The following is a 14,638-nucleotide window of genomic DNA, read 5'->3' on the forward strand; positions in this document are numbered from 1 at the left end:
CGAATACAGTCAAGTTGACAGCTACAAAATCAATGTAAAAAAGTCCTTTGCATTCCTATATACTAACAATGAAATCTCAGAAAAAGAAATTAAAAAAACAATTCCTTTTGCAATTGAAACAAAAAGAATAAAATACCTAGGAATAAACTTAACCAAGGATGTGAAAGACCTATATGCTGAAAACTATAAGATATTTTTAAAAGAAATTGAAGAAGACACAAAGAAATGGAAAGACAGTCCGTGGTCATGGATTGGAAGAATCAACATAGTCAAAATGGCCATATTACCCAAAGCAATATACAGATTTAATGCCATCCCAATGGCATTTTTTAAAGAAATAAAACAAAAAAATCATCAGATTTGTTCGGAACCACAAAAGACCCTGGATAGCCAAAGCAATCCTAAGAAAAAAGAACAATGCTGGAGGTATCACACTCTCTGACTTCAGCTTGTAGTACAGGGCAATAATAATCAAAACAGCATGGTATTGGCAGAAAAACAGACACACAGACCAATGGAATAGAACTGAGAACCCAGTAATAAACCCACATAAATATGGACAGATAATCTTTGACAAAGAAGCCAAAAACACACAATGGAGAAAAGACAGCCTCTTCAATAAATGATGCTGGCAGAATTGGAAAGCCACGTGCAAAAAAATGAAACTGGACTATCTGTCACCATGTACCAAAATTAATTCAAAATGGATCAAAGACCTAAGCATAAGACCTGAAACAATAAACTGCATAAAAGAAAACATAGGTACTAAACTTATGGACCTTGGGGTCAAAGAGCATTTTATGAATTGGACTCCAACGGCAAGGGAAGTAAAAGCTAAAATAAATGAATAGGACTATATCAAACTTAAAAGCTTCTGCACAGCAAAAGAAACCATCGACAAAATAAAGAGGCAACCAACTGAATGGGAGATCTTTGCAAACAGCGCCTCCAATAAGGGGCTAATATCCAAAATATACAAGGAGCTCATATAACTCAACAACAAAAAAACAAACAACACAATTGAAAAATGGACAGAGGACCTGAAGAGACATTTCTCCAAGAGGACATACAAATGGCAAATAGACATATGAAAAAATGCTCAACATCACTCATCATCAGAGAAATGCAAATAAAAACCACAATGAGATATCACCTCACCCCAGTTAGAATGGCTATCATCAACAAGACAAATAATAACAAGTGTTGGAGAGGCTGTGGAGAATAAGGAACCCTCATACACTGTTGGTGGGAATGCAGACTGGTGCAACTACTATGGAAGGCAGTGTGGAGGTTCCTGAAAAAATTACGAATAGAATTACCATATGACCCAGCAATCCCTCTCCTGGGTATCTACCCAAAAAATCTGAAAACATTTATACATAAAGACACATGTGCTCCAATGTTCATTACAGCTTTGTTTACGGTGGCCAAGACATGGAAACAACCAAAATATCCTTCAATAGATGAATGGATAAAGAAGTTGTGCTATATATACACAATGGAATACTATTCGGCGGTAAGAAAAGATGATATAGGAACATTTGTGACAACATGGATGGATCTTGAGAGTATGATGCTAAACGAAATAAGTCAGACAGAAAAAGCAGAGAACCATATTATTTCACTGATATGTAGTATATAAACCAAAAACAACAAAAGAACAAGACAAACAACTGAAAGAACAAAAACTCATAGACATAGACAATAGTTTAGGGGTTACCAGAGGGTAAGGGGGGTAGAGCGGGGCTCTAGAAGACGGTAAACAGGGTCTAATATATGGTGATGGAAAGAGAACTGATTCTGGGTGGTGAACACACAATGGGATTTATAGATGATGTATTACAGAGCTGTATTTTTGAAACCTATGTAACTTTACTAACAATTGTCACCGCAATAAACTTTAAAGAAAAAAAAAGAAAGTGAACAGAGTTAGCCCAGGGTAAGTTTTTATATTTCAATATGATAAAATTGATAAATATGTAACTCAGTTGATGAATATCAATAAAAAGGGGTTATAAAATTGTCCCTTTTCACTTTGTAGTGAGTAATTAATTGCTGACTGCTTTCCTGGAATCCGACCCCTTTTTTCCCTTTATCAGCTCCCTGACTTCCCACTGTGCTACTCACTGCTCTCCCATTCTACACCACTTAGCTTGAGTGAGACGACCCAGGACTGATGGACTTAACTCAATCATCACTCCCCATTCCTGGCCCTTCATGGTTGGTTCAGGGATAGGTGCTTTTATTACATGAGACAGCAAGAGATTTTCATTTCCTCCTGGACGTGCATGGAGAAAGAAGCAACCCCAGGAGCTGCTAGATGCCTCTTTGCAAACAGGAGAAGGAAGCCTGCCTAAGAACTGAAAGATCAAAACTGAAACTGAATTGCACTGTGTGAGTCTTAGATCAAGCCACGTGGAAGAATTCCTCTACTGTTTAGTAGACCAATAAATCATCTGCTTTTGTGAGCCAGCTTGAGTTGGATTATCTGTTCCTGACAAAATGTCAAAATGACACAGACGCAAATGTCTTAATGAAAAAAACTCTTGTCTCATTTTAAAACTATTAATTATAAAATTTAGCAAGCTGTACACTTATAAATTATACACTTTTCTCGATGCATGTTATTCTTCAATGGAAAGTATTATTAAAAGAAAAAAACTACTGATAATATCTAATTGCATTTCTTCCAAAACAGTTATATTTCCCGTTCTGTTGACATACTCTAGATTTGTAGATTACCTCTTTTAAAGTAAATGTTGTCTTGCTTATTTGTGATGTTCTAAATTTAGAGAATAGTCATAAACAAAAATCTCAATTTCAGAGAAATATTATATTTTTCCCTATTTACTGCGCATAAATCTGCCCGTTTTCACTGACTTAGATGCTCAGTTTCACTTTCTTGAATAAAAGTTCTAGTAATAATATTTAACTTTCTAAACAATAACACTTACTTATTACTCTGCCTGTAAAAAGCTCCAAGATTTTAGTAACCCTCTTAAGGCACCAAAACAAAACACTTCATTTGAAGGACAACATATGTCAGCAGTGAGGCACGAATCATAAACGGCCACCAAAGTCCCATAGTAGCAAGGATGTCATTTAATTCTCCAATATGAACTACCAAATCTAAAAGCATTCTAAAGCCCATAAATAGACTACGTAGGACACCAGTTGCATTAGTTATTTTTGATACATACTGAAACATCCGAAAACTTAGAAGGCTTAAAACAACATGATGACATCTACGTTTCCAGACTGCAAGCCCCAATGCACACTTCCTTTTACAGCCTCTGCCTGAGTCATGTTTGCTAAGGTCTCATTGGCTAAAGAAAATCATATGGCCAAGCCCATAGGTACTGGAAGGTTTGACTATTGGGGATCATTCATGTAACAATACACCACATTGACTTTACTTATAAAAATAAACTTTGTACTATGGCACAATCCCAAACTCTAGTTGAAAAGGATTTGAGAGCCTGTCTTTTGGGTGAAATGGGACATGGTTATGATTATATGATTACAAAGATAATAGTATCACAAAATTGGTTTGGGTTGCATGTAACCATAGTACAGCTGACTCCTCTAGGCCTGTTTTCCCCTAGGTTCTCAGTAACTAAGTTTGCACCATTTTCCTAGTACATAGTCCCAAGGTTCATACAGAAACCTAAATCAGCATATCACTGAATAAACTAATCTATTACCATACTAAAGAAAGAACGACATTCCAACTTTTCATAAAAGTAGTATGTTGTAGAAGCCTGCCCTTAGGTAAAAGTGTGAAATACAAAATAATATTTCTGTTCTTTCCACATTCTGTTCTCCAGCGAAAAGATGCTTTCTTTTGGCTTCAACTCTCAGTCCCATGAGGATGATTTTGAAAACTCTTCTCCTCCCTCAAATTCCCCACTCCCACACCCATATGCCAATTCAGTACCTTGAACTAACCCTGGATGTCACTCCTCCTCATAATAACAAAAATTTCAGAGAATTATGAGTAGTGATTTGATAGTTACTGAGTAGATAGTTACTCAGAAGCCCCAGGAGACCACCATAAAAAAAGAACTATGAAATCTACAACATGAATGACAAGAAATAGTGCAAGAAAGAACCAACCATGCAAAGACTAAGGGAAGGGCTTTCAGGAAGAGAACAGAGCTGTACAGAGACCCTAAAACCTGTGGGGGTGCAGACTGGAAGCCTGTGAGGCCAGAGCACAATGAACAAGGGAAGAAGAGGAGCAGGAGGGGGCTTTGAGCACCAGAGCAAGGAGTATGGCGTCTGCACTGGACATAACTGGAAAGCACTAAGCAGTTTTTAGTCGGAGGAGTAACACAGTTTAATTCTTCAAGGGTTGTTCTGGCTGCTGGGCAGAGAATGGATACTAAGAGGACAATAACGAAAGCAGAATTCTGGTTAGGGAGCTACTGTAATGATCCAGGTAATAAATTGAGATGGTAGCTTGACTAGGGTAGGAAGAAGGAGATGGATTTAGGAAACCATTATGGAAGTGGAGTCAATAAAACTTTTTGACAAGAGGAATCAAAGTGATATCTGGGATTTCATTGATGCCATTTGCTAAGAAGGGGTTAGAAGAGGGAAGCAAATCCGAGGAATGATTAAGGGTTCTGGTTTCAGCATGTAATGCTAAATCCCTGTTATACTGTATATGTCATTTACATGGGGTAAAGCCTATGAGACATCAAAGGTAAATGGTTGCATATTCATATCCAAATTAAGAACACTTAATTTTTCTGTAAGAATGAGACAGAACTATTTGAAGTAGCATGGAAAAAAGGTCTGCAATGTGTAGTGAGGAAAGCAAGCACAGAACAAAGTTCATGGTATTTAAGTTTTTTAAGTGTGTGTGTGCACAAATGTATGCTCACCTATACATATGTAACTATAGATCGGGAAGGCTCTACAACAAATGTATAACAATGACTATCTCTCAGGAGGAGAACAGAATTAGGGGCAGGGTGAAAGTAGGTTTTTAAACACTTGTCCGGCATGTACCACTCCCCTCCCCCGCCATTTCTAAATGGAACTCCCATTCGTCAAGAATTCTATGTCATCCCCAGTTTCTTTATCTGAACTATTTAAGGCCATGCCATCCCCCTGGCCAGTAACGAACCCTGGGGATGTAGGCTGATCCCAACAAAGCTGTAACTCCCCTGGCAGTTAGTCAGCTACCTCCACCCTGCAGATCGCCAGGGTGGGAGTTAATCCTGAGACGGCTCTTCCTAACTGCAAGTGTCACATTACAGGTCTCAGAGTAGTCCCACTGAAGCCTCCCCCAAATCAGCCTTGAGATAAATAAGTCGTACCCCTTCACCTACACCCCTAAATTTCTCCTTACATGTGTTTCTTACAAAGTCGTCTCTCCCCAAATACTCTCCACTCTACTGACCCCTTTACAGTCTTACAATTATAGGGGGACTTCAAGAGGTATGGAACCGATTCTGGGGTATTTCCTTGGAAAAAATACACATATGGTCTGACTCCAACAACTTTGTTTTCTGATAACTAGCATATCATAGCATCTAAGCCACAATTTCTAAATTAACATCCTGTCATTGCATGTATAGTATAAAGAGGAAATGATATTAGATGAATGAACCTGGTTATAATACCTCAACCCCAAATGCTGACTCTAGAAATTTCAGGCATGATGATGAGTCAGCAGAGGATATTTTGAGAACATGCAATCCGATCACACAGAAGTGGCTATCAACGTCATGTTAGAGTCTTAATACGTGATTTTCAAGTTCTGTTCAGAAAGTTGGGAACACGGATATATCAAATATATCAAACAGCACATGATCTATTTTTCTTAAAGAAAAATAATATGAAAACACTTATTGTAAGCTGGATTAACGTGAAATTTGTTGTATTATGGGTGTTTGTGTTCTATTAAAATGCCTTTCCCCAAGTTTTCTTTGATATATTTAAAGGAAATGAACAAAGCAGAAACTGTACGTTTTCAAATAAGCATGATGATTCGGAAGAATTTCCATTCCAAACTGTTAAACTAGCTTTGGAAAATGCCATGTACTAATCAAGTTGTTAACATGATTTGTTAAGTTCCAACACATAAGTTTCAAGCTCCGCTCTACTAACCTCACTAGCTATCTCGGAAGCTTTTTTGGCATGTTGTATTTCAAGGGTGTCAGTGCCAACTTGCATTCCTTTCCCTTTAATTTTTGACTCCAGGTCTTTCTTGTATTCTTTCTGTAAAAAAGCAACATTTTACACCATTCAGAAACTTGGAAGACAAACACATATCTGTATTCAATGATATCAAAAATGGCTAAACATATTTATGAAGGGGAAGAGGAAGGAAGAGTTGGAGGAGGAGGAAGACGAGGAGGAGGCACAGCATATTTTGTACTATAAGTGCTCACCCAGGACTAAATTTTCTGAACTGCTTAGGACTCTAATCACTATTTTCACGGAAGGAGGGCATATAAAGCTGTGAAGATTTTTACTACAAACAGTCAATTGCCAGGTGAGAATTTTCACTGACAATTGTCTTAGGGGTCTGGAAGACAGGGTCAGCTTTAAATGAGTGTATGTTGTAGAAAGAAGACTGAGTTTAAGGCCAGAGCACTTAATAGCTGGCTGTGTGACTCTGGGAATGTTTCTTAGCATCTCTGGTTTGCGCATCTGCACAACGGGGATAATAATTCCTCTTGCCGGATCACTGTGAGGCCGATGAGACAGCATATAGCCTAGTGCCCTGGACACAGTCGGCGTTTAATAATCGAGAGCTTCTTACGGTCTTTTACTACTGTACCTGTTCACGAAGACCTGATTTACGGCTGCCTCGCCACCATCTTTCCACTCAACTGCATCTGCCTAGACTCTGCCATTGAGAGTTTAAAATGGTATTTCCCAGTATTACTGACGAGATCTACCTCTAAATGAAGACTGGCTATGTCACCGTAACAGAAGAATTTGTTAAAAAAATATATATATATATATATTATATATATATACATTATATATATATAATATATATATAAAATATTTATATATATATATAAAATTTGTAAAAAAAATATATATATATATTTATATATATAATATATATATAAAATATTTATATATATATAAAACAATGTAAGGATATATAAGAACAATATTAGCCCAAGATACCATAGTGGACATCTATTGTTTTTTGCCTGACCAGCATCCATTCATTCTTCTTTTGGCAAGAAGTGCCACAATTTTCTTTTCAGGAACTACCTCTAACCCTTCTCAATCCACACATTTTGGGTGGGTTGATTTCTCTACTCCCCTCTTGTATTTTTAATTCCACTAAAATACTTTTAATGTTTTTTTCAATGTATTTAAAGAACATGAGTATGGTCAAAGATGGATGTACATTTTTTAAAAACACATAACAATTTAACATATTTCATACTCAAAACATTGTTAAACTACCTAGGAAGTTAACTAAACAGATGGGTTACCCTGAGAACCACCCTAGGTCATCAGCACATTACACTCCCCTGAGCTTAGGCACAGTGAGTGAGTTGGGTGTGGGCACAGAATAGAAGATGATCCACAATGACATTCCGTCCCTGGGCATGAACTGTAACTATAAGAAAACAGACGCTCACTTCCCACTGGGATTACTAGCCACAGATAGGAGTTATCTTGATGGTAAGAGGTGCCATCACATAGAGACAGCCTCCCAAGAATGAAGCAACAGAGAAGATAACAGAACGGAGAGATGAAGGAAGAGAGACATCATTTGAATTCCAACCGGAAGGAAACTTGGTCTTTGTACTTCTCCAGGCATAAGCCAAAACACTTCCTTTGTTGCTTACCCCAGTTTGAGTTGGGTTTCTATCAGCTGCAATATGACTAATAGGGTCATCACCATCATCATCATCACCATAGTTTACTAACATATTGGTAGAAAGCACTGAATTTTTTCACTGCTTAAATTCAACTAGATTCTCCTCCAAGCACAGTGCCCTTAGTTGATACCAAAATGACGTAACATAATAATGTGACATGATGACCTAAAGGACTGAAAGCACTTCAGAGGCACTTCACTCCTTCTTATAAATGTTATCTAAAGTGAGCAATGGCCACTTTCATTTTATAAAGAGGTTTAACTAGACTCATTCAGCAATCTAGGCAAGGACTGGGAGAGTCGGTTGGGTTGTGAGCATGTGAACTTTTAAACTGCTGTTAGCAATAGACAGAACAACCTTCCTGTTCTGCCTCTTCCTGGCTGAAAAGATCAAGTTAAACTGCATAAACCTATTTTGGTTCATAATATAGATTTTTCTCTAATGTGGGGAAAGAGTCATTTTTCTCATACCACATAGAAAGGAGATGGTGAGCGTCTTTTTTTTAATTCATTGATTGGGGAAAGACAAGTAGGACATAGCTGCTTATAATCATCTTACACATAAAAGTTGTGGAATATATACATAATCTTTGAGAAAGATTTTTAGATAAGGACATCAGCTGAAAATTCGTACATTCTCAGTTGTTAAATAAATGTACTCACCTCACTAGCCATTTCAGATGCTCGTTTTGCTCTTTGAATATCAAGAACTTCAGGATTAACATCCATTCCTCTCCCTTTTATTTCATTTTCCAAATCTTTTTTATATTCCTTCTATGAGACAAGAATATTACAGTTTGAAATTTACTGGGAAGCTCTTTATCTTATATACTGTTTCAGTAGATACTTTCTAGAGACCACAGAAAGGAGAAACTATTTCTAGAAAAGAATAAACCAGACTCCTGAGCATTCGTGCTCTTTATTTCCTACAGAAAACTTTCCCTTTTAATCATGTTTACAGTGGCTTCCAATATTATCAGTCTTTTTTCCCTTTCATCCTTTCTTTCTACATATTTTGGTATCATATCAGTGCCATACTTTTAAAAAGATGTCTTCCTTTTAAATGGTAAGGAAGATCTTGGGAATACATGCTTCTTATTAATTATTTGAAGTATTTCTTTGAAAACTGTCTATAAAATATGAATCACCAAAAGAACATAGTTGAAAAAGAATGAAAAACTACAAAATCAAAAGGATTGATGTAGCCAAGATTTTTAAAAAGTTACCATTTTATTCAAAGATTCATAGAACCAAATAATTTCCTACAGACTGATAATATGTAGCTTGAACTTCACCTATTTTAATGTTATATTTTCAGTAGATCCAAATGACTTTAATGTGTATATAACTTGGGTTGTTTTTTTGTGTGTATCAATGAATTTCTTGTTTTCTTTCTAATTGTATTCTGAAAACAATAAATATGTCTTAATCCAATTCAACTAAGTTGCATTTATGACTAACTTGCCAGATGAAAGATGAGACTTCCTTTAATGATAAGAAATCATGTTCCAGTTAATTCTAGGATTCATTTCATGTTATTTTCTCTTTGGCCAGTATAATTAAATTAGCCGGTCCTCTGCTTAACTAATCCCCTATAAGACATTGCAATGACCTGCCTGTAATTTTGGAAAGAGCTCTGGTGTCAAATGACCTGGAGGAAAGTCAGAGTTCTTCCAATTATATGGTCATGTGACCTTCAAGAACAGCTCCTGAAGTAACTGAGCATTGATTTCCACAAGGGCAAAATGAAAATAAAAATACTAGTTCTACCAATGATAAAGAGAAATTGGGGGAATCAAGTGAAATGAAGTATAAAATGATACTTTGAACACTCTAATGACAACATAAATATAAAAACCATAATAAAGTAAAAAATGCAAAGACAATTTAAAGCTAAATACTTAGAAAGAGGAGTTCCATTTCATTAAGTCACTAAGAATCCCTTTTTAAAGTTAGACATCTCTATAACTTAATTTAAAAAATTTTAATCACACTCTTCTGGGCTTTTTTTTCTATCTTGAGGTCTACATGCTAAATCAATAAATCTAAAAAAAGACTCTCTCAAAAAGAAAGAGTAAAATAAAAAGGCAATGGTATTGTATTAAAATCATTTATGGATCTCAAAATAGAGCTCACATTGTCACTTGTATGTACATGAGGAAAAGATTCCCCCTTTAAAAACTCACATAAATGCTACGTATTTTTTAAATGGAAGACAATTAATACCAGGAAGTTGCCAAGTGATTAGACTTCAACTTCAAAATATTTTATAAGAATGAAAAGTGAGAAAAGGTAAGGTAGCAAGAGAACTCTTCCATAAACTATGTGCCTATTTCAGCCCAACATATAACAGTGAGTCACGTTAAATGTATAAAAGAAGTTAATGGTAAAGGCCAGTTGGCACTTGGTTTTCAAGAAGTTCATAGTGATGTGCGTCTATGTAGGTAATTATATTCATTTATTTCACTGGTTTAAGATATGTCTTTCAGGAATAATTTCTTCAGTTCAAAATTCAGGCTGAAATGGAGTTCTCAAACACTTTCCCTTAATGTAAAGAGAATCTATTTAAACACGAGTTGGAAGAGCTCCTAATTACTTTGCAGTCATTTAAAAGAAACAAAAAGACAAAAATTTTAAAGGGATGGACTATGAGCATGGTATTGTTAATTGTTAGATTTGAGGACCTTAATGTTCATTAAATTTTTTTTTGACTTTTTTATATTTTAAGTGTCTTTTTCCAGGACCCATCAGTTCCAAGTCGAGTAGTTGTTTCAATCTAGTTGTGGAGGGCGCAGCTCACACTGGCCCATGCGGGGATCGAACCGGCAACCCTGATGTTATAAGCATCATGCTCTAACCAACGGAACTAACTGGCCACCCCCAATGTTCAATAAATTTAATACGCTAATTGTGAGCCAAATGCACCACTAAGTTTGTGGGAAAAATCCTGCTGAGAATAAAATAAAAAATGGACATGAACTCCTGTGTTCTATATACTAAATATATCATTTTTCCCTACTTAGAACACAAACTACCTATAAATAATGTACCATTTATCCAGATCTTCACACACGAGTACCTCATTTCTGGTGTCAAATGTCATGAAAATGCTGCAGGGAAGTTACAGAAAAAGCTGGTTCCAGTATGAAAATTAAAAACTCTATTACTAAAGGTCAAAGTGAGGGAAAGAGTAATGGATTTATATCTAAAACTCACTGAGTTAGTAGAGAATTGTTACGTAAATATTTCCAAGGTTATTTCTGTAGTTTTTTCTCTTTTTTTTAGTTTTCTTTTGCAGTATTTAATGGTAAACAGCAGAATCATACCTCCTTCAGAAGGTTGGTGATGTACTTTACATGTAAAAATTCTGGAGTCTTGTCTAAATCCAGTGATGACCTTCCTTTAATCTCCTTCTCAAAATCTTCTCTGTAAACTTTCTGTTAAATAAGACCAGAGCATTTTAAATTTAGAAAATATTAGTGACTGTTAAAAAGATGTTAGAACAAGAGTCTCCTGAAACAAAATTGATGTTTTTCTTATATAATTCTATCACTTCAGTCTTCTTATCCACAGGAAAATAACTCCAATTTTGCCATAAATTTTAGAATTCTACCAACCAAAAGCAGATTCATCAAGTATCAACACCCTCTGGGAAAGCATTCTGAGTGAGGCTGTTTAACATCTTATTGACTGTTTCTGTTTGACATCAGCCAATCTGAGGAGAAGAACCAATAAGGTTGGCTATTTGATTGGATCACCTGACTGATTCACTCAAAAGGGAGTGGATCCATCCACTGGAAGAAAACATGACAGCATGGAAGCCCACTTAAACCAAAATAGCATCAATGTTCATTTCCTCACCATCCCTCTCACTGGCAGTGTTTTGTGAATTCAGGAAAGACCATTGCTAAAATGTTACGGAAGCTGAAGGGGAAGATTATCCTTGAAGGATTTGGCATTTAGAATATTTTTCTACCATCTTTGGAGTTTGATATGAACCAAATCACATTGTAAGGCGACTCTTACCTTGAATCTTATAAATTGTTCTTTAGGTAAGAATTCACAACAAGCAATGAAAGACACTGACAGTGATTGTGGAGGGCCTATATCCACACCGCCAGCTACCCTTTTGACACTCTGCCACTATTGGGCTATGATTCTCTAAATTCTACCATTTAAACTATGCATTTGAAAATCAGTGGAAACCCAGGCTTTATGACTACAAAGACAGTCTCTCTAAATAACAAGAATGTCCATCCCTGTGAAATTTTTACCAAACAAGAGCCCAGATTTTGCCAACTAAATATTTTATTCAATTGCATCACAAAGATAATAAAAACAAATTTTGCATGGGATTATTATTAATGCAAAATGAAAAGCTATTGCCAGGTTCATTATACACTTATTACACAGATAGGTGATTGTATAAAGAAATTCTACAAACCATGTGGGAGGATAAGAGAACAGACTGCCTCCCCACCTACATTTGTGCTACATGTGGCTATTTAACAAATAGTCTGGGTATAGCCAGAGAAAAGGCCACAATGGATGGTCTGTAAATACTAAAGCTAAAAAAGCTAATTAAAAGGTTGCATTGAAAAAATTCTGAATTAAAGGAACTATAGACACACCAAAGAACAATATTGAGAGGTTGTCCTCTTAGGTAAAACTAATTGAGATAATACAGTTATAGGGCTGAATCTAAGGCATTTCAGGCCAAAAATGACTCTTTAAAAAAGTAAAATATAACTATGTATGTGTTTACTTATTTCAGATATTTCACTTCAAAAAGCCCTTCTCCTCTGGAAAAAAAAATATTTTACTGAAGTAAGTCATTAAGAAAAATTGATTAAGACTAAAACTGGCTAATATATAACTTAGAAAAAAAACTTTTGAGTCTGTTTTATGTTAGGAGAGCTCTATTTGTGAAACAGAAGACAAAGCCATATTTAGAGATTTCTAGAAAACACTGATTAAATGTACATCTGGCATTAGAAGAAAGTGAAAGAAGCAGAATTGCATATAACAAAAATAAGAGTGGCCTTTCATGAGATCATCAGTACTTACCTTTACCTTGCTGAGAAGCTCATGGTCAAGTTTACCAAGGAGTAAACACCATCTCTAAGCCAGATGGTTTGCTCTGTATCTACTTCATTGTTCCCGTATTTAAAGACATTTTTCACACCACCAAACTTTTGTCAAACTAAGATGTTTAGATATTTTATTTTTCTAGCATATACTTATATGCTAAATTATACAGAGTAAATTACATAGTATAAATCTTTATACTGTACATTTGGTCCAAAGATATTTTCTATTAAAAGATTTCTTCTTCCTCAAGCCCTGCTGAGCAGAAACATAATTGCTAAGCCTAAAAATCGAACAGCCAATGGCTGCAATTGAAGGGAAAAAAGTCTCAGCATCTGCAAAGGACAATTTCCCACTAGTGACAATACAAGAAATCAGAATAGCAAAAATTGAAAGCCAATATTAACAAAAGGTGCACACATGCCACACTGTAAGTGAATTCAACAGCATATAATAAATGCATACCTACAGTTTAAAGTTGACTTACACCTGTTCTCCAAACAGCCAATCGAAAGCAATTAATTAGTTCATCTGAATTTTTTTTTAATTTATTGGGGTGACAGTTGTTAGTAAAATTACATAGATTTCAGGTGTACAATTCTGTAATACATCATCTATAAATCCCATTGTGTGTTCACCACCCAGAGTCAGTTCCCCTTCCATCACCATATATTTGATCCCCGTTACCCTCATCTCCCACCCCCACCCCCCTTACCCTCTGGTAACCACTAAACTATTGTCTGTGTCTATGAGTTTTTGTTTCTCATTTGTTTGTCTTGTTCTTTTGTTGTTTTTGGTTTATATACCACATATCAGTGAAATCACATGGTTCTCTGCTTTTTCTGTCTGACTTATTTCGTTTAGCATCATACTCTCAAGATCCATCCATGTTGTCACAAATGTTCCTATATCATCTTTTCTTACCGCCGAATAGTATTCCATTGTGTATATATAGCACAACTTCTTTATCCATTCATCTATCGAAGGATATTTTGGTTGTTTCCATGTCTTGGCCACCGTAAACAAAGCTGTAATGAACATTGGAGCACATGTGTCTTTATGTATAAATGTTTTCAGATTTTTTGGGTAGATACCCAGGAGAGGGATTGCTGGGTCATATGGTAATTCTATTCGTAATTTTTTGAGGAACCTCCACACTGTGTTCCATAACTTTTGCACCAGTCTGCATTCCCACCAACAGTGTATGAAGGTTCCTTTTTCTCCACAGCCTCTCCAACACTTGTTACTATTTGTCTTGTTGATGATAGCCATTCTAACTGGGGTGAGGTGATATCTCATTGTGGTTTTTATTTGCATTTCTCTGATGATTAGTGATGTTGAGCATTTTTTCATATGTCTATTTGCCATTTGTATGTCCTTTTTGGAGAAATGTCTCTTCAGGTCCTCTGCCCATTTTTCAATTGGGTGGTTTGTTTTTTTGTTGTTGAGTTGTATGAGTTCCTTGTATATTTTGGATATTAGCCCCTTATCAGAGGCACGATTTGCAAAAACCTTCTCCCATTCAGTTGGCTGCCTCTCTATTTTGTCGATAGTTTCTTCTGCTGTGCAGAAACTTTTAAGTTTCATATAGTCCCATTCGTTTATTTTAGCTTTTACTTCCCTTGCCGTTGGAGTCCAATTCATAAAATGCTCTTTGAACCCAAGGTCCATAAGTTTAGTACG

General features: G+C 35.9%; 1 protein-coding gene across 1 annotated transcript in view; it reads right to left on the reverse strand.

Moving 5' to 3' along the window:
- The window catches only part of NEBL (nebulette), a 114,364-nt gene that overhangs the window by 50,758 nt on the left and 48,968 nt on the right, over positions 1–14,638 (reverse strand). Inside the window, exons 12-14 of the mRNA XM_033100588.1 lie at positions 11,194–11,304; positions 8,531–8,641; positions 6,121–6,231 (exon numbers count right to left, since the gene is read on the reverse strand). Coding sequence (XP_032956479.1) covers positions 6,121–6,231; positions 8,531–8,641; positions 11,194–11,304 — 333 coding nt within the window. The remainder of the gene's footprint in view (positions 1–6,120; positions 6,232–8,530; positions 8,642–11,193; positions 11,305–14,638) is intronic.

Source organism: Rhinolophus ferrumequinum, assembly GCF_004115265.2.
Source record: "Rhinolophus ferrumequinum isolate MPI-CBG mRhiFer1 chromosome 5 unlocalized genomic scaffold, mRhiFer1_v1.p scaffold_110_arrow_ctg1, whole genome shotgun sequence".
Taxonomy (NCBI): Eukaryota; Metazoa; Chordata; class Mammalia; order Chiroptera; family Rhinolophidae; genus Rhinolophus; species Rhinolophus ferrumequinum.